At 43.0% G+C, this 19,255-nt stretch overlaps 1 protein-coding gene across 2 annotated transcripts in view; it reads left to right on the forward strand.

Annotated features, from left to right (window-relative positions):
- TFEB (transcription factor EB) overlaps positions 1–19,182 on the forward strand; it is a 64,940-nt gene extending 45,758 nt beyond the window's left edge. For both annotated transcript variants that reach the window (XM_083745016.1, XM_083745017.1), the window contains exons 3-10: positions 11,404–11,649; positions 12,841–13,089; positions 13,591–13,671; positions 14,409–14,529; positions 14,740–14,796; positions 16,591–16,666; positions 17,045–17,192; positions 17,531–19,182. In XM_083745016.1, coding sequence (XP_083601142.1) covers positions 11,452–11,649; positions 12,841–13,089; positions 13,591–13,671; positions 14,409–14,529; positions 14,740–14,796; positions 16,591–16,666; positions 17,045–17,192; positions 17,531–17,986 — 1,386 coding nt within the window. In that variant the 5' untranslated portion in view covers positions 11,404–11,451 and the 3' untranslated portion in view covers positions 17,987–19,182. The remainder of the gene's footprint in view (positions 1–11,403; positions 11,650–12,840; positions 13,090–13,590; positions 13,672–14,408; positions 14,530–14,739; positions 14,797–16,590; positions 16,667–17,044; positions 17,193–17,530) is intronic.
- Positions 19,183–19,255: the final 73 nt, after the last annotated feature.

The raw sequence follows: 19,255 nt of genomic DNA on the forward strand, positions 1-19,255 counted from the left end.
CTTCCGCTGTCTCTCTCCCCTGGTCTCGGATTCTGCCAGTCATTTCTGCCAGTCCCATATAGTCTATCACCTTCTGTTTTGAAACTTTCCAAGGCATTGCGCTGAGGCACTGAATTCTGCATGATAATAAAGAGGCTCTCACCAACTGGAAAAGCTAGAGTCTACTGAAGAATATTGGAGTTTGCAAACTAAACATCCTCCTTTGAATGCAAACCTTTGATTTCATTTCATAAAATTTATGTACCACTTATTTGTAACAAACAAACTACAAAGTAGTTTACAAAAGAATACACGGATAAAATTAGCAATCAAAACTGCTATTTAAAACATTCAAAAAGCAATTTAAATCAATGATAATCTAAAAACAGTATTTATTTGTTTTGAACTTGCATCGTCAGTCTGCTCCACTTCCTGAGATGTAAGTAGTAGTACAAGATCAATTTCAACAACACACTAGTTACCGTATTTTTCGCTCTATAAGACTCACCCAACCATAAGATGCAACTAGTTTTTAGAGGAGGAAAACAAGAAAAAAAATATTCTAAATCAAATGTTGTGGAAGAGCCTTTGCACGGCTATCTCTGAAGCCAGAACAGCAAGAGGGATTGCTGCGCAGCTCTCCCTCTTGCTGTTCTGGCTTCAGCGATAGCTGCGCAGCCTGCATTCGCTTCATAAGATGAACACACATTTCCCCTTACTTTTTAGGAGGGAAAAAGTGCGTCTTATAGAGCGAAAAAATACATTTAGCATTTGGCTTAGTTTTCATTCTAGAGGAAACCATGGTTTGTATCTTAACATGATGAGCTGCAGTACTTAGTAGTGCATGCTGCCCAATCGCTCCCCCTTTTTCTCCACTGTTCCTGGAGCTGGAAGAAACAAACTATGAAGCTTGGCATTACACGCAAATCAGTGCTTGTGGTTTGCTGCTTCCCCAACAAACCATGAGTGAGAAGCTAAGGTTTGCTGTTGCCTTACTGCTCGTATTTTGCTTGGAGCAAACAAATCACTAGCATTGGTTCACGTGCAAGTAACAATAAGCCCAAACCTCATGGTTTGTTTCTTCTAGTTCCAGGCCCAGGCAGGGTCGTTCAAAGCAGGAGCAATTGAGCACTATGCACTAACATGCTGCTTGTTCACAGTAAGCCATGGTTTATTGCTTACCATGGATTACCGTAACATGAAAGCTGGGCCTATTCTGAACTCAAAAACACATGATATGTGCACATATGCCCAGTAAAGCAAATTATGTTATACACAAACGTGGGGAAATACTACAAGTATTAGTGGATCATCATATTCTGCACTTTAAGCAAATGACTCTTAATCCCCCTTCACCTGTTTATTGCATGGAGGGGTCTCCTCAGGATAGTACATGAGGCTATGGAGTCACACTGCTGGCCCCACCCATTGTCACACAATTTACCTGGTCCCTCAGGTGTCCATACATTGAACTTGGGACATCTGCATAGGGGTGGCCTACATGTGTGTGTGCCCGTAACCCAAAATATTTTATAAACCAAATATAAAATAATTTATTTAAAAGAGTCTTGAATGCTACTCAGCTACTCAGTGGGCTCTGAGTGGAAAATGCTGACATTTTCTCTCTCAAACGTTTTGCGCATTTGGACACTCAGTGATGAGAAAGGAGAGCATGTATTAAGGTACAGTGGCACCTTAAAGACGCTTCAGGTTACAGACTCCACTAACCCCAGAAATAGTACCTCAGGTTAAGAACTTTGCTTCAGGATGAGAACAGAAATCGCGCGGCGGCAGCGGGAGACCCCATTAGCTAAAGTGGTGTCTCAGGTTAAGAACAGTTTCAGGTTAAGAACGGGCCTCCAGAACGAATTAAGTTCTTAACCTGAGGTACCACTGTACAGCAGAAACAAATACTATGCTGTAAGAACAGCCATGGACATGACATTTTGGAAGTTGGTCTAGATTGCTAGTGGGTCCCCCGAGACTGCGGGCGCACGGCCACAGGCCACATAGCCCATGCTTTAACCTGGCCTTGTGCTTATGACTTGGTACTCTGGCATTTCACTAGCTGTTTCTGTGGTGATTCACATCAGGATGTGAAGGTTTGTCATTCTGTTAGCAAATGCCCACTCCTTCTTCCCTTGTGTGTGGGTGTATGTTCAGGTGTCACTTTAACCCATTCCTTTCTTCTTGTGCAGCTTAATTTTTCAAGGCACACTTTAGGCTCTTTCATGGCACGCTGTTGTGGCCTGGTAAATTGTGTGAGTAATCACAAGGCCCAGATGTGGTTTGGAGAGCAAACTCTGAGGGCTCATCCTCACTTCTGTTTGTCTCTTGGTTTTCAGGCATGGGTCTGATAGGTTTTTCTTTTGTTCCATTGTTTTCTCCGGGAAAACCCACTGCAGACCCTCCAATTTCCCTATTTTCCAGGGACATCCCTGATTTAGAGAAGCCATCCTGGTTTCTGATTTGATCCTGGAATGTCCTGGCTTTGCTTAGGATGTCCCTACTTTCAATGGAGAAATGTTGGAGGGTATGGTAGGATTTCATTGGAGAAATGTTGCACAAATACATACAATTATTGAAGTAACGCTTTGACAATACAGTGGAACCTCGTGTTACGTACCATCCTCCTTACGAATGCTTCTGGTATCGAGCTCCACTATCCTGGAAGTAGATGCTCCTGGTTGCGAACTTTGCCCCGGGATGCGAGCGGAAGTCATGCATTGGCGGCGCAGCAGCAGCAGGAGGCACCATTAGCGAAAGCGCGCCTCATGTTAAGAACTGTTTCGGCTTAAGAACGGACCTCCGGAACAAATTAAGTTTGTAACCGGAGGTACCACTGTAATTGTCCTTCCCTCTAAGTTTCTGTATGATCTACAGGTAACTCTAGGTTGACTGTGTAAATTTGCTTTGATTGTATGAAATTGCACCCCCCCCCCAACGATCTAAAGGCAGCGGAGGGCAAAAAATAATTTTATTATTTAATTTCTTAAATGAAAGATTGCCCTTCTGTGCCCGTCTAAATTCAAGGGTAGGATAATTCTGACTGCACATTTCCTCCAGGAGTATTTCTGAGAATCCTGTGCCCTGCTTCTATAAGTGGAATACATTACAAAATGTCCCTTCGGCTAGAGGCTAACCCTGTGAACTGTTGTGCACTGCGACCCACAATGCTTGTGCAGTACAGAAAGTAATCCCTCCTCAATTCATTAAGAGCATAAGGCTGCAGCCTTGGGATAAAAGTCTAAACATGCCTACTAGCACTGAAGTGTGAGCGAGACTTTCTTCCAAGCAGACATGCATAAGGTGTTTCTGTTAGTGTTCCATGTGGCTCCACTGCTGGTTTACATTCTCCTTCCTTCAGACGTCCTGTTCTCTTTCCCCGCCCATCCTGTGAATGAGTCAGAGTGAAAGCAGAAGCTGATGAACGTTACATAGGGTGAAGCCAAGCAGAGCCAGCAGGGCTATTTTAAAACTCTATTGGTTTCCAATTCTCCCTGTCTTTTATGCAGGGCTTAGGCTCGCCTTGCCCTGTTGCTCTAGATGAAGTTCTCATTCTGAGGTGATGAGTGCTGGAATTTCCTTCGGGGAAAACCTGCATAGAATTCTCTGCTTTGTGACCTTGGTGAGTCTTCTTTTATGACAAAAAGAGTGGGGAAGAGACCCATAGTAGTGGAAGCAGAGAAATTGCTGAGAACCAGTGGAAGGTTGAGGAAGCCAAGAATACTGTATATTCTAAATTGCTAATTCATCCAAATTTGGAGAAGGTAACAAGGTTTCAGCTGATCTCTGGATTTAGGGATTTGAGGGAGGCAAAGCTCATGGGACTTGCCTTTCAATTGTACCTGGTTATTACATGGCCCATGACTGTGTGTAATTTCTGATATGCTTTCAGGTGGTCCATGAGAATATAACAATAATTTAATTCCAGAAGAATAAACATACAAGTCGTATGCACAAAAGGGCTTGTGGTGGCTTGAAAGATTGTGCCATAAACTTCCATGGGCCAGCTAGAGTCCACTTTATCATCTAGTAAATGAAGTGTTATACTGAGTTGGCACACACACACACACACACACACACACACACACACACTGAGAGAGATGTCAAGGTCAAAAGACTGAGATGTACAGTCTCTGACATCTCCATGCAAAACTGAAATGTACACAAGATATCCTGTCCTTATCTTGTATACACTGTTGTTTTGCATAGAAATCTCAGACTGTATCTCTGCATTCCGTGGCCTTTTGGCTGCTCTGTTTGCATTTACTTTCCCCTCTAAACTTTGTGTGCACATGCATTTCTCCTCCTCACCCCAGATATATAATCCCCCAGGTGAGAATAATACTTCTTGTACCTAATTAATTGAGCTGTAGTACGTGAAACCTTATGTGCTACCTCAAAAATAAAGCAAATTAAGGTATTTCCCTAAGCCAGTGGTAGTGGTGGCCAAACTTGGCCTTCCAGCTGTTTTTGGACTACAACTCCCATCATCCCTAGCTAACAGGACCAGTGGCCAGGGGTGATGGGTATTGTAGTCCCAAAACAGCTGGAGGGCCAGGTATGGCCACCACTGCCCTAAGCAAACAGAGATGGACACAGCTGGATGTGTGGTTGTGGGGAGGAAGGGCTGTAGCGATCCGTAATGTAGATATTATTTGCAGAGATTCCAAGTTCAATCCTTGTCGTAGGGCTGGTAAACACTTAAAAACCCGGACAGCTGCAATGTAGTTAGTGTAGACTATATTGATGTATTGATGTAGATGGACCAGTGGTCTGACATGGTAAGCATCCTGGGTAAAGGGAAAAGTTTACCTAGGCAACAGATTGATTCATACTCCATGTCATTGAGGTGTTTGCTGGTCAATTATTGAGGGCAGATTTAAGAATTGGATCTGCATAGTGGTATAAACTGCGGGAGGCAGTGGAGGACAGAGGTGCCTGGCGTTCTCTGGTCCATGGGGTCACGAAGAGTCGGACACGACTAAACGACTAAACAACAACAACAACAACAAGTGGTATATTACTAGCACATGTCATAGTTGCATATAGAGGTTTGTAACTATGTCTGTCTACTATTTTGTAACCCTTTCTCCATGCAGTCGTCGTTTTGTTTGGAATTCACAGTATAGCTACATCAGAGTAAAGAATGGGTTCAAATTCTGGAAGCCTTTCAGGCTGTGTCCTACAACACCTTTGGGCAACTGCTAGGGGCCCAGTACTCCAGCAGAACCCACTGACACTTGGTGTGGGCCACTCTTTAACACAGAGGTAGGCAACCTAAGGCCCGGTGGCCGGATGCGGCCCAATCGCCTTCTCAATCCGGCCTGTAGACAGTCTGGGAATCAGCATGTTTTTACATGAGTAGAATGTGTCCTTTTATTTAAAATGCATCTCTGGGTTATTTGTGGGGCATAGGAATTCGTTCATTTTTTTCCTTCAAAATATAGTCCGGCCCACCACATGGTCTGAGGGATGGTGGACTGGCCCACGGCTGAAAAAGGTTGCTGACACTTGTTTAACACAAGAGTAAAAAAAACCCTGGTACTCTGAGCAGTGCTAGGCTAGACATTTCTCCAGGATGCTGTGAGAAATTAAAATGGTGGGTAGACTAAGCTGCCCAGCAGTGCTCAAAGTATCGTTCCTGCTGCCATTACCAGGTAAGCCTGCCTGCCCTCCCCCCCATCTCTCTCTTACAAACAAGTCAGAAAAGCAGGAATGTCCTAAATGGAGATCACAAAGTATGCAATTTTAGATTAATTGGCAAACTAAATGTTAATAAGTCCATCAAAGCTGAATGGAATTCACTTATCAGTCCTTATTGCACACATGATGATTTGTGGTCATGATGCTACTGGAGCCTTCACACGTGATCCCGCTTTCAGTACTCTTTATTGAAAGAGTAGGCATAAGGAGGAGGGGACAAGGAGAAAGGGATGACAGAGGACCAGATTCTTCATATCCCATAGGTTTCTGCTGACATCCCGTAGGTTTTTATGCCACACGTGTTCTGGGCCTTTCTTGCCCCACTTTCATTGTGCTACAGCCCATCCAGATAGCAATAATGTGGTGGCATGGAGGAATCTTTGCAGAAGGTTCTAAAGCAGAATAAATCCACCACTAATGCACTACTACAGCATCAATAGAGCTGTATTGATGCACCTGCAATAGAGCACTGCTTGCAGTGCATGTACAATGTGATGCACACATGTCCTTTTTTGCAAGTTGCTTTGAAAGTGCTCTATAAAGAAAAGCAGGTTAGAACTTCTTGAAACAAATAAAAATACACTCCTTAAAACACACATATAAAAAAACAAATAACAAATTAGAAGGCTGTACATTGTTAAGAATTTCAAAACTGAAAGAAACACTTAGGGCTCTAACATTTAATGAACCATTAAACTTATCATTTTTAATAATCTTTTGATGCATTTAAAAAGCTCCCCCCAATTCAATGGGTAGTGATTTAATAAAAGGAATATTTACTTTTTATATGAGCACTTAAAATGACCATAGGCAATAGCAACTGAGAACAGGAATTCATTCTTCATTCACTTCCTACACATAAGGGAATTTCACTTACAAGATAGCGCCGGTTCTGATGCATCATATTCAAAACAAAAGAATGCCCCGTGTCACCTGCTTGAAGAAATCTTAGTCAACCAGTCATATGACTTTTGGTTGATTTGCATATGGATGAAAGCAATTATTTTGAAGCAAGAAGCATGCTTATCTTTTATTTTCTGGGTAGGCCTTGAGTGTTAGAAAGGGGGTTTTCTCCTGGACCTTAGAGACAGCGATGAAGGGGATAGGGGGGATTCTACCAGCCCGCCTCTCTCAAGATCAGTCTCTTCCTCTTCTTCTGACACTTCCTGCCCCTCCTCCCTCATCTCCAGCTACTAAAACTCTCTCCCTTCCTCCAGCCCTGGCTGCAGCCTCATGGGTAGCACAGAACCCCATAAATCACTGCCCCCTTTGCCTGTATCATCACTGCCCTGCCTTTGCCACACACTCCTCGAAGACCTGTCAGTACCTGGCACCTCCCCCTGTAGCAATAATCTCTCAGGCCACTTCACCAGGAGAGCGCATGAAGTACAGCAATCTATACCATAATCTCAGCATCCTATCACAACACACCAACCTCACATAACTCTGACAGGGAGTGTGGAACGGGGTTGCATTTCTCTGACCGCAGGTCTTGTGTGCTTAGAATTCGCTGATGGAGTACTAAGGAGAAACAACACTTTGTTTTGCGTTTATTAATTTATTGAAAGCAATTCATTTTAGCAATTGTATACTGCTTCATCATAGCTGTCTCTATGCAGTGTACAGGAGACTAAGTCTTCAGTAAGTGCCTCTTGTACTTCAACTGGAAAGGAGTTGCACAACATTGTGCCCACAATACTGAACACACAGCTGCTTGTGGATATGAGCCCAAGCCATGGAGGACCACAAACAGTGACTCTCCCAATGGCCTTGGTGGTTAAGCAGGGGTATGAGGGATCAGGGGTTATGCACCAGAATGTGCATAATGTGTCATCTACATGTTTTATGCATAAAAGTGGCACCATAGAAAATCGTATGCATTGTGCATTGACTTGAAGCTGGAGATGAAAGCATATTTACCTTGAGATCTTACACACGCAAATGGTTGTTGCCTTCCCCAAGCCTAGAACATAGGATAGGTTCGACCTAAGTGAATCAGTGCATTCTGTATTAATTTTAAGGCTGAGATGTGTTGAGATGTTCTCTTTCAGATGGTGTTTGGCTCATTTGTCTGTCCCAATTACAGTCATACCTTGGGTTACAGCTGCTTCAGGTTGTGTTTTTTCGGGATGCGGACTGCTGAAACCTGGAAGTACCGGAATGGGTTACTTCCGGCTTTTGGCATGCGCAGAATCACAACCCGTTCGTGCGCAGATGCGGGTTGCGAACATGCATCCCGCACGGATCACTTTTGCAACCCGAGCGCCCACTGTATTTCAAGAGATACTGGGTGCTATACTGAAGATAATGAAAAAGCTAGAGAGGTCATAAGGAGGATCCTGGGAGAGTTTCCCAAGTACGAATTTGGGAGACTTATCACACAAGTTGGAACATATATTCCTACGGTGTAAGGAATGTTCTTGTTTCAGTTTGTTTGAGGTTAAGCTGATTTCTGAGCCAGAGTGCCTGTAGTCTATGAATAAGCTAACCATCGTGTGCCAGTTGTTATGTACTGCCTGTGTTATGACAGCAAGAAGGAATATGATCACTTTATCTATGCCCAGATAGGGCCTGTAAGCTCTTCACACTCCCTGACTGAAGAAGGCAGCTAGTAAAAGAGCTGAGGCACTTTGAGGACAAAAGCTTAACCAGCAGGGTGTAAACTCCTGCTTACATATTTAGGAATCTGAAAAAGCAGCTGGATTCTTCCTCTGAAGTGCTGAGGAGGCCATGCAAAATTGCTCTGAAAGCATATTCGCTATAAGAGCTTACATATGGTTGCTATTTTTTACCCATTAAAAGCGCCCTGCATGCCTGATAAACCAGCTGCTTATTCCAGGAAATAATCTCAAAGATACATTTTTTTTCCAGTGTAGCATTGGTCAGACCACACCTGGAATATAGTGTCCAATTCTAGATTCCACAATTTAAGAATTATATTCAAATGTCACCCCAGTCATCAATTTGCTGTCGACCTTGGCCAAACCATGGATTCCCCGTCTCTGCTTCCTACTTGTACTATGGACTTCATCGCACTGGGCTTTGTTCGATAGAATTGATTTGCCCCTGAAATGGTCCTGGTTTGACAGTCAAAATTACTACCTATATTGGAGACCACTGGAATATGAGACAAGTTTGCTGGATGGGAGATTGATGAAATTTTTGGCAGGTGGGGGGCAGTGGACAACAGAGAGGCCACCACCCCTCTAGGTAATTGGTTCCATTGTTGAAATTCCCTTGCTGCTCAAATGAACTTTATCCTCAATAAACTTAAGCCTCTTAGATCTAGTCCTGCCTTCTGGGTAGTAGCAAACAAGTGTTTGCCCTCTCCTAAATGCTTGTATTATTATTCTTATTAGCTGATCAAGATGTGCTTAATCCCTTACTTCTCTAGCAAAATATTCCAGCAAATTGGTTGCATCTAATCAGTACAGTTTTATCTATGGTGTTTTCTTTATTTGCAGCCTGAGCATCTTTTCGTGATCCTGGCATAGGCTGGGCTATTATCCCTAACATGGGAAGAAGTGGAAGGACTGCAGTTCTCTAAGTAGTGATACTCTGAACCATATTTCATCCTCATGCCAGAGCAAACAAGGCCCTTATCTCTCTTGAATTCCATCTGTCTCTCATGTTTGGAGTCCAGGGACTCGGGGAACCACCTCTGCCTTCATTCAGCAAAGTTTAATATACACTTCTTGTCACCTGACCGGAGATGATAAGAAATCTGAATGAGGGCAGTGGGTTTCCATTTTCCGGGTCATTACAGGGCAAAGATTAATGTAGAAGGAAAGGGGATCATTAACTCACTTTGATGTTAAACTTATTATTTTTTAAGTGAATGAATGAGGAGGCCAACACTGGGAACACCATTTTGTTAGCAGTTTTTGTGGTTGTGTTTTTTGAAAGGAGAGCAAGAATTCATGAACGATAGCTATAGCTCATTCTGACATTTTAAATGAGGGCTATGTTACGTTGTCTCTGCTTTAATGAAAGTTTTTTGGTGGGGAAGCTGCTGTTTTTCTTGTTGTTGATTTTAATTATGATATGGTGTTTTGTTTTTAGCATTGTTTTGCTTGTAAGCTATTTATTGATAGATGGCTATATAAATTCAAGAAGAAGAAGAAGAAGAAGAAGAAGAAGAAGAAGAAGAAATAATGTAAACAATTTAGCCTGCCATCAAAGAACCAAGTCCAGTCTTTGAAAAGCACTGGTGATCTGGAAAGTTTGTTCCTGACTTCAGGAGTGCCTGTGATTTCTTGTTTAGGTTGTTAACACGCATCTTGAAAGAGCAATTGTGTGGCTGTTATTGAATTGGCACTGCAAACCTGTATTCTTTTTGCTAGGTGAAAGTCCCATTGAAATCAGCTGGACTTAACTCTGGCTTCAACACACTTCACTTGTCCCATGCCTGGAAAACACAGGTCCAAGCAGTTTTCTGTTTGCCCCACAGCTTGCTCTGATTCAGCATAAAGAGTGGATTTCCCCAGGAGGAAGGGGTTAGGACAAGTGGAAGTGTGGACAAGCCTCCTGAGTAGACATGCAGTGGGTGCCTACTGAGAAGATCCATAAAAATGCAACTGTAACAAAAGGAACTATTGTGAAAATAAGAAATATTGGGGGGTTTTTTGGAGGAGGGGCACCAAGAATCATATAAACTGAGGGGAGGAGAGAGACCAGCACAGCCAAAGAAACATGACCACCTGCTCCTCTTCACAAGTTCACTTCATCTAATGGAACAAACACATTACAGTGGTACCTCGGCTTAAGTACTTAATTCGTTCCGGAGGACCGTTCTTAACCTGAAACTGTTCTTAACCTGAAGCACCACTTTAGCTAATGGGGCCTCCTGCCGCCGCCATGCCAATTTCTCTTCTCATCCTGAAGCAAAGTTCTTAACCCGAGGTACTATTTCTGGGTTAGCGGAGTCTGTAACCTGAAGCGTATGTAACCTGAGGTACCACTGTATAGTCACTGTTTGCAATTATGTCTGATATAGGGCCTAAATGTGTTTTTCTGTCCATATGAGCTTTCCTACCCTTGTGAAATTAGACCAAGCGTCTATGAATGTATTCCCCCCCACTAACATTTAAAATCCATAAAATTAGAATACTTATAGAATACAAGCATTCATTCAAATGTGCATGTAAAAAGCAAAACAAAAAAACAACCCAAAACAAACAGTAATGTGCTTCATGTTGTTATACTTAAAATATGTTATTGTTCTGCTCTCGTTTTGTAGTTCCTGATTGTAGTTCATGTGCAGCTAGGATCTAGAAAAACATCTTGGAGTGATCTGAGCTCCTGCAAGAAACTCTGAATTGACATAGCATTTCAGCTCATGCAACACTTATCTTGCCTAGCTTTTAATTGCCATTATACTTGATATTTGGGGAAGTTCAGTGAAAAAAGAATTACATATTTTGTTCTGGTCAGCTTCACAAAAATAATAAAAGATGTTAGAAAAGATACATAAAGCAACCGTGGGGTCATAGAGTGTCCACACTAAGCTCAAGTCCATTAACACAGTCGAGCCAAGAGTTTTGCTGCTGCTGTACCTATTAGAATCACTTATGCTAAGCAACTTTCAGTCTTGGTAAAATTCAGATGCATATTTCGTCCATAGCCATATATCTTCTATAAGGGCAAAGGCCACATTTTATAGCCTTCTTTTGATGCTGAATGCTTGTGCCTAAATCCTTCCACTTTCCTTCTCAGGTTTTTAAGTGTCCCGTGGGAAACGCTGATAGATCCAAAATACCCGCCATGGCGTCGCGAATTGGCTTGCGGATGCAGCTCATGCGAGAGCAAGTCCAGCAAGAGGAGCAGCGGGAGCGCATGCAGCAGCAGGCAATGATGCATTACATGCAGCAACAGCAGCAGATGCCAATGGCTCCAACCCCTGCCATCAACACACCAGTTCATTTCCAGTCACCACCGTCTGTGCCGGGAGAAGTCTTAAAGGTACAGCTTGAGTAAATAAAAGTCTTGGCAATGTGTTATGTACTGAGTTGAATAGGATCCAAACTGCAGCAGTCTAATTGGTCCTAGAACAATAGGATTCAGAATGCAGCAGTCTGATTGGTCCTAGAACAATGCAGCAGTATGATTGGTTGGCAGAAACCACCCAAACATGCTCCAGATAGAAGTGAATCCACAACCTGATTGGCTTACAGTAGAATTCCGGAATTAGCCAATCATGTGCAGCCCATTGTGTGAATAATGTATATAAAGCAGATACTTTGAGGGGACATTCATTCATTCCTCCTCACCACTATGAGCTGAATAAAGAGCATGAAATCACTTTGCGACTCTGAGTATATTACACAATGCCTAGCGGGGAAGCCAAATGGAGGCACTATTTATGCTATGGAAATTGCATAGATGGATGTCTTGTGTTTGCAAATCAACAAGTAATGGACAGGGATAGCTCGGCCATAGTGATCCACGTGCAGGTAACTGGGCTATTGTAGTGTGCTCTATGTTGGGCAGCTTGTACAAAATGCGGTTGTTAGGTTGCTAATGGGAGCAGCCTATTGCATTCCTGCAAAATCTCTGCTGAAAGATCAACACTGGCTGCCCATTTGCTACTGGGCCAGTTTTAAGATTCTGTTGTTATGTATAAAGCCCTGAACAATTCAAGAAGACCTGAATCTATGCAGACCAGCCTGTCTGCTTAAATCTTAGGATGAGCTTCTCCTGGTTGAGCCACAGCCTGTGGAAATACATCTCCCAATGGAGAGTTGTAGAAAGTGAGTCCCAAAGAATCAGTATTTTGGGACCTGTGCTGTTGAACTTGTTCACTGATGATCTAGAAAGTTAGGGCTCAGCAGTGAGGTAAAGTTTGCTGATGATGCCAAATTGTTCAGTTTGGTTAAAAAAAGAGAGAGAGATTGTGAGGGGTTCAAAAAAGGATAGACAGAGGTAGAGGAAAATGTGAAGAATTGCAATTACACACAGTTTTGAGTATGGTTACGATTCAAAATGAGGGCGGAGGGGTTTCAGGCAAGCCATAGTTGTGTGGAGTCAATACTATATAAGAAAATAAAGCATATTTGTTCCTGAAGAGCTGCTCAGTTGAAATCTCCTGCTACTTTTTATATGACAGCCTTCTGCTTTTACATCTTTCCTCTCCTTTTTCCTGGATGCTTTCAGGTTCAGTCCTTCCTGGAGAACCCTACCACATACCACCTGCAACGGTCACGAGACAAGAAGGTCCAAGAATTCCTGTCTGAAACCTATGGGAACAAGTTTGCTCCACTGCTCAGCGCTCCGTCTCCTAAGCCTCCTCCTTCTGTCTCGCCTGGCGTGAGGCCAAGCCATGTCATGTCCTCCTCTGCTGGAAACAGTACTCCCAACAGCCCAATGGCAATGCTCAACATTGGCTCCAACCCAGAAAGGGAGGTGAGTGAGTGGCTTCTATTCCTGGGGAACGGCGGATCTTTTGGGAGGGTTGGGAGATAATTCTGAATTCAGTTGCACTTTTCCTGGGACTGTACAGTAGGAAGTATTATAGGAAGTAGGAGCATTTGTTGTGGGGGAGAATTCAAGCCTGCAACCACCTCCCCTTTCTGCAAACTGAATTGAGAAGGTTCCACTATATAGTTGCACTATATAGTAGTTTTCTCCTAGTTTTGCAGCTTCAAGTTTTAGAAATGTTTTGCAGCTTCAAGTTTTAGAAAAGGGACAAAACAGAAGTTTTTGTATCACTGTAGGGACTGTAATAAAGGAACATGGTGACTGTTGGGGAACTTTCATCTCCATTCTTTTTTTGGTAGGAGGTGCTGTAGGAGCACATGAAAGAAGCAAGTACATGGATGCATTTATTTATTTTTAGTGAAAAAGTCAGTATTGACAGGATAGAGGAAATGGTTCTTATATCTCAAAGGCTACTTTTCCTTCCAGATAGATGACGTCATTGAAGACATAATGCAGCTGACAACTACTGTGGGGTGCATTAATCCAGAAATTCATATGCCAAATACTGTGAGTATCTCTGGTTTTTTGCTTCTTGTTGTCAGAAAGGGAGGGAATGATGGAGGAAGGAAAGCTACAAGATCATCATCTCCTGGATGAATAGTGGTCAAACTATGAAAACTATCCTAATGGGGGAAATAAGCTGCACTGTGTCCATGCTGTGGGCCTATTGGGATGCTATTTTGAACAGCAACATACCCTGCTACAACATTAGTGGCTATAGAGTCTCTAATGTTCTTTAAACTCTGGCAGTCAATATAGTTTTTTTGCATTCACATCACTGGGATGAAGCTGGCTGTCTCTAAATCAGAAGCTACCACAACGATGCCCTCTAGAAGTTGTTGGGCTCCCAGGTCCCAGCCATTGTGGCCAATTTATTTATTTAACCTGTATACCACTTTATATTTCAAGAAATCCCAAAGTGGTCATGGATGGTGATGATAGCTGTGGTCCGACAACATCTGGAGGGCACCCCCCACTTTGTAACCAGGAGCTCAGTCAGTAGAGCATGAAACTCTTGATCTCAAGGTCATGGATTTGAGCCCCACGTTGGGCAGATGATTCCTTCACTGCAGGGGGTTGGACTAGATGACCCTCGTGGTTTTTCCCAACTCTACAGTACTGTGATTTTACTATGATACTTTGTATCTGGCTGGAATCCTATTTCTTTGTCCCTTCCATTCTGTTGTATGTTATTCCTATGCATTTTTTTAAAAAGTGTTTTGTTCCTTTCCTTTGTTTTCCAGCTGCCATTGTCCAGCAGCCACATGAATGTGTATAGCAGCGATCTTCAGATGACACCCTCTGTGGTGGGCATGACCAGCAGTTCCTGCCCGGCAGATCTGACGCAGAAGAGAGAGCTCACGGGTAACTTGACAGGGCTTATGATCCTTGGATCCATGCTTGAGTTGATTTGTGGGGACCGTATCCAGCCCCAGCTTTGACTCAGGGTGTAGGTCACTGGGAAGTCTGTTTTCATGTGTGCACGTGAGCCTATATGCACATGCACATGTGCAACAGCACTCTTGTTTCTCTTGACCCACTGCTTTGCTTGACAGCTTGGTCTTTTGTCTCTAGATGCAGAGAACCGTGCATTGGCGAAGGAACGCCAGAAGAAGGACAATCACAATCTGAGTGAGTGGTGCTTGGTTAAAACCATGTGGCCTGAACGTCTTCCCAAATTGTCTTCAGTGATCCCTGCTCTCTTCCTCCTTATTCCTTCTAGAGAAGACATGAGTAATCTCTCTCTTTCATGGGCAGTGTGGCAACCCAGTGTGTACTGGCTTCTTTCAGAAGCAATACTGTCTTGCAAGAGTCTTAAAATTTCACTCCTTTGTTAATGCAAGTATCTGACTGTCTTGGTGCAGAGAAGGACTCCAGAATGTGGAGGTGTTAGGAACACTCTGTACCTGTTGCATATGCACAGAGCTGGGTCTGTCTTCATGTGGACTTCTTGTGTTTTAGTCTTCTGCCGTCAGCCATTCAACTTGGAACAAAAGGGTGCTCATGTATCCAGCAAGCCTTTTTATCACCTGAGTGGTTCATAGAAGGCATGGGGTTTGAAGGTGGGCAGCTATTTCCAACACTGCTAAAGCATGGATTCATGTAATTATGCTGCCTTGGTCTGGAAGAAATCAGCAACTGCAACTTTGTATTTCTTCTTACATTTCATTTCAAAAGCAGACACCTGTTTTAATATAATAAGCTATAAGAATGGAAGACAATCAGTTCGGTGCTGCTGCTCTTGGGATAAAGAAAGAAAGCCATGCTGTCAATCTGAGGAATAACCATTTTAGTCCCGGTGTTACCTGGATGTTTTTGGAGGAGAAATAGCTGGTCATATGTAGTATAATATTTGTATTGGTTTATTTAAAAATATGCAAGCAGTGTATAAATGAAAGCAATTAGCATATTAACTCCAAACAGACAGAGGATCCATTAGCTAAAACAGCCAGCCAAAAAAAGGCATTCTGAACCGCAAGTTATTTCTATCCTATTGGCTAACTCTGTCTCTAATTGTGACCTTCTTTCTGCTACACCAAAACTGCTTTTTTAAAAAAGATATCTATTAAAATTTCAGAAAAGATTACAAAAGTAGTAAAAAAAAAGACAATAGAAAAAAAGAAAACAAAAAATACAAGATACAGAAAAAATAAAAACAATTAAAAATAAATGCATCTTTCTATGCCTTGCCTTTCATTTACTTGTTTCTCTGACCTCCTCGCACCTCCCTTTTTTGTATTTCAGTTCGAATGGTTAATTCAGCAAATCCTTTCCCTCTTTGTTTTTATTATATTATTATTAATCCTTTCCCTCTTTGTTTTTATTTTAATTCTTAATCTTAACATGTTATAACTTTATATTTTCATCTATTAACAATCCATTTTTACATACTCCTTTTTTTCATTCCAACATCATTTTAACATTCATTGATTTTACAATGTTTCTGTAGATAGTCTTTAAATTTCTTCCAATCTTCTTAAAACCTGCTTTTTTTTGTTATGCACACTGCATATACTTACACATGTGTATGCACACAGTCACTGTGTGTGTGTGTTTGGATGCAAATACATGCAGCTTTAGGATTGTATCCAAGGCTGCACAGGTAGTGTTACACTTGCACAATGAGACTTCCTTCTCCTCTCCCCCACATACCTCCCAAAACTACTCCAGAGGGTCCCCCAAACCTGTTAAAAAGATTCTGAGGATGTGGGGGGGGTGCTACAAGAGAGAGGAGGGGAACTTCTGTTGCATAAGTGGAACTCCCTTGAGTGAGTGGAACGGCAACATTAGATACAGTTCTCAATTGATTCATAATTTCTTTCATCAGATTATATTTATTCCTTTATTTTGGCACCTTTGTGTTCATTTTTTATTGTATACTTTAATAAATGTTCCATTTCCCCACTATTTTTGTTGTTCTCTTAGTTGAAAGAAGACGAAGGTTCAACATCAATGATCGCATTAAGGAACTAGGAATGCTGATCCCCAAAGCTGGAGACCTGTAAGTTGTGCTCAAATGTTCAATTATCCTAATGCCTCCTGAAGAGCCACGAAGGACCTCATGCTCTGAAACAGGCAACGGGAATAAAACCTTCTGGGAAATCATTGTTCCATATTCATTGAAAACACTACTTTCACTTCTGCCCCCCAAATATTCACAACACACCTTTTGTCTCAGCTAAAATTCCAAACTTTTTTAAGCCTTAAAGAAAAGATTTGTTAGAGGCAGATAAAACTTAGTATAATGGCACAAATGTTTGAGCTTTCCCCCCTTCATTTGTGTTTCAACACTAATTATGCTCTGAGCATGATTGCCTCCAGAACTTTCCTGAATCTAGAAGTCATGCTTTTATTCTTCTGCTCCTATGTCTTTTTCCAGGGATGTGCGCTGGAACAAAGGGACAATCCTGAAAGCCTCTGTTGATTACATCAGGAGGATGCAGAAAGACTTGCAAAGGTCACGAGATCTTGAGAATCATTCTCGGCACCTGGAAATGGCAAACAAGCAGCTCTGGCTCCGCATACAGGTGAGTCCCCATCTTTTTGTCTTGTGCTCGCACCTCCTAAATCTCTTATGTGCATATAGCAACTGCCTTCATTTTACTCATTCATTCCTTCAACCATCACTTTCCTCATCCCTACCCCTATTCCAGTTGGTAGCCCTGTCTCATAATCTTGTGCTCAGGGAATAGATGAGAGAGGTTCTCAACCTTAGCTTCAAAGCTGATTCTTACTGTGGCCTTCACCCTCATGAAAGCAATACTGCCATTAGTAATGCCTATTGGAACTTTGGGTGGGTGGGTGGAGATCATGTTGATTGCTCACCTGTTGGACTGTTGTCATGTTTGTGTGCCTTGTCCTAAAGGAGCTGGAGATGCAGGCCCGAGTCCATGGCCTTCCAACTGCTTCACCTTCTGGCTTGAACATGGCTGAACTCGCTCAGCAAGTTGTGAAGCAAGAAACCCCTGGAGAAGAGGACACAACAGAGATCCAGCCGCCACCGCAGCCGCCACTCCACCCTGAGCAGGAGGCTCAGCAGCACCAGCCTCACTTTGCTCCTCCTCAGTCCCCTTACCACCAGCTGGACTTCACTCACGGCCTGAGCTTTGACGACAACTCGAGAGGCTTCCACGACCCTCTGGACCCCAGCCAAAATGTCTCCTTCCCTTCCCTGTCCAAGAAGGAGCTGGACTTGATGCTGATGGAGGATACCATGCTGCCCATGGCGTCTGACCCCTTGTTCTCCGCCGTGTCCCCGGAGGCTTCAAAGGCTAGCAGTCGCAGAAGCAGCTTCAGCATGGAGGACACAGATATGCTGTGATGAGAAGCTTCTAAGCCAGAAAAGACTTGGAGTCAAAATATTGTTTGTTTTCTGAAGATTCGTCCCTCTGCCTTATCCCTGCAGGCTTACTCAAAGGGCATATGAGACTGAACAGAGATGCTCCTGAACTAGGAGATTGTGTTTGTGTGTGCGCGTGGGGTAGGAAATGCTCCACACAAAGCTCACCCCAGCTCTTGGAATGTTACCCCCAAGTTTCTCTTCTGCCTTGATTTGCCAAACACAACCCACCCCCAAGCAGCCTTGCCTCCTCTGCCGTGACCACAGGATGATCATGGTTTTCTTATGGCCTCTTTATGGCCTTTCAGATCCCTGCAGGTGTATCTCAGGGCCCTGTGCCTTTAATACTACATGTCCTGCAGATCCAGTTTGAGCATTTATGCAACAATGTGATTTTAGTGTTGACGGCTGGGTGGCAGCTTGTCCTGTTTGAGAAGCAGCTTTAACCAAGGCTTGGTGCTAATCTCTTTTTCTTCTTGAGGGACTAGCACATCCCTTAAGCCTCACTGTGCCCCCTGTTCCTTTTTAAGCACCGCCTTATGAGAAACTGTTTTTTCTTAAAGGCAGGATATAAGTTCGCTAAATAAATAAAACTCCTGTTGTCATGCTGACTCCCATATTGGGGCTCCTTTCCTTATACAGTGGTACCTCTGGTTGCGCACGCTCCAGGTTACGAGCTCCGCTAACCTGGAATTAGCCGCTCCTGGTTGCAAACTTTGCCCCAGGATGTGAGTGGAAATCGCGTGCCAGGGGCGCCATTAGCAAAAGCGCGCCTGAGGTTGAGAACGGTTTCTGGTTGCGAACAAACCTCCGGAACGGATTCTGTTCATAACCAGATGTACCACTGTACAGGGCAGGGATATCCAGTAGACCCTGCAAGATAGTGTGGTGGTACCACTTAGCAGTGTGGTGCGATGGGTGGTGATTTTGTATCAATTCTTTGGAGAGATGGAAGGATAATGTGATTGCTCTTGCAGAGCTTTTGCTAAAGTCAGAAGCCCAAGTGGGATAATGGCAGCCTTAATTAACTTTTTGACGGCTTTCAAAATGCACACTCCATTAGATTTCGATTAGACCTTTAGTCTGAGTTGTCCAAAGCTTGGCCTGTTGATGGCTAATTTTGGCTTATGTCCATCCTCCATTTTAATCTTTTTGATTGACATCCTGGGTAGCCATATGGAGTGCATGTGTGCACCTTGATATATTTCAAACTATTGCCATCATTCACCTAGCAAAATGGGTAAGCTGTCT

This window comes from Podarcis gaigeae, assembly GCF_964106915.1.
Source record: "Podarcis gaigeae genome assembly, chromosome: 6".
NCBI classification, from domain to species: Eukaryota; Metazoa; Chordata; class Lepidosauria; order Squamata; family Lacertidae; genus Podarcis; species Podarcis gaigeae.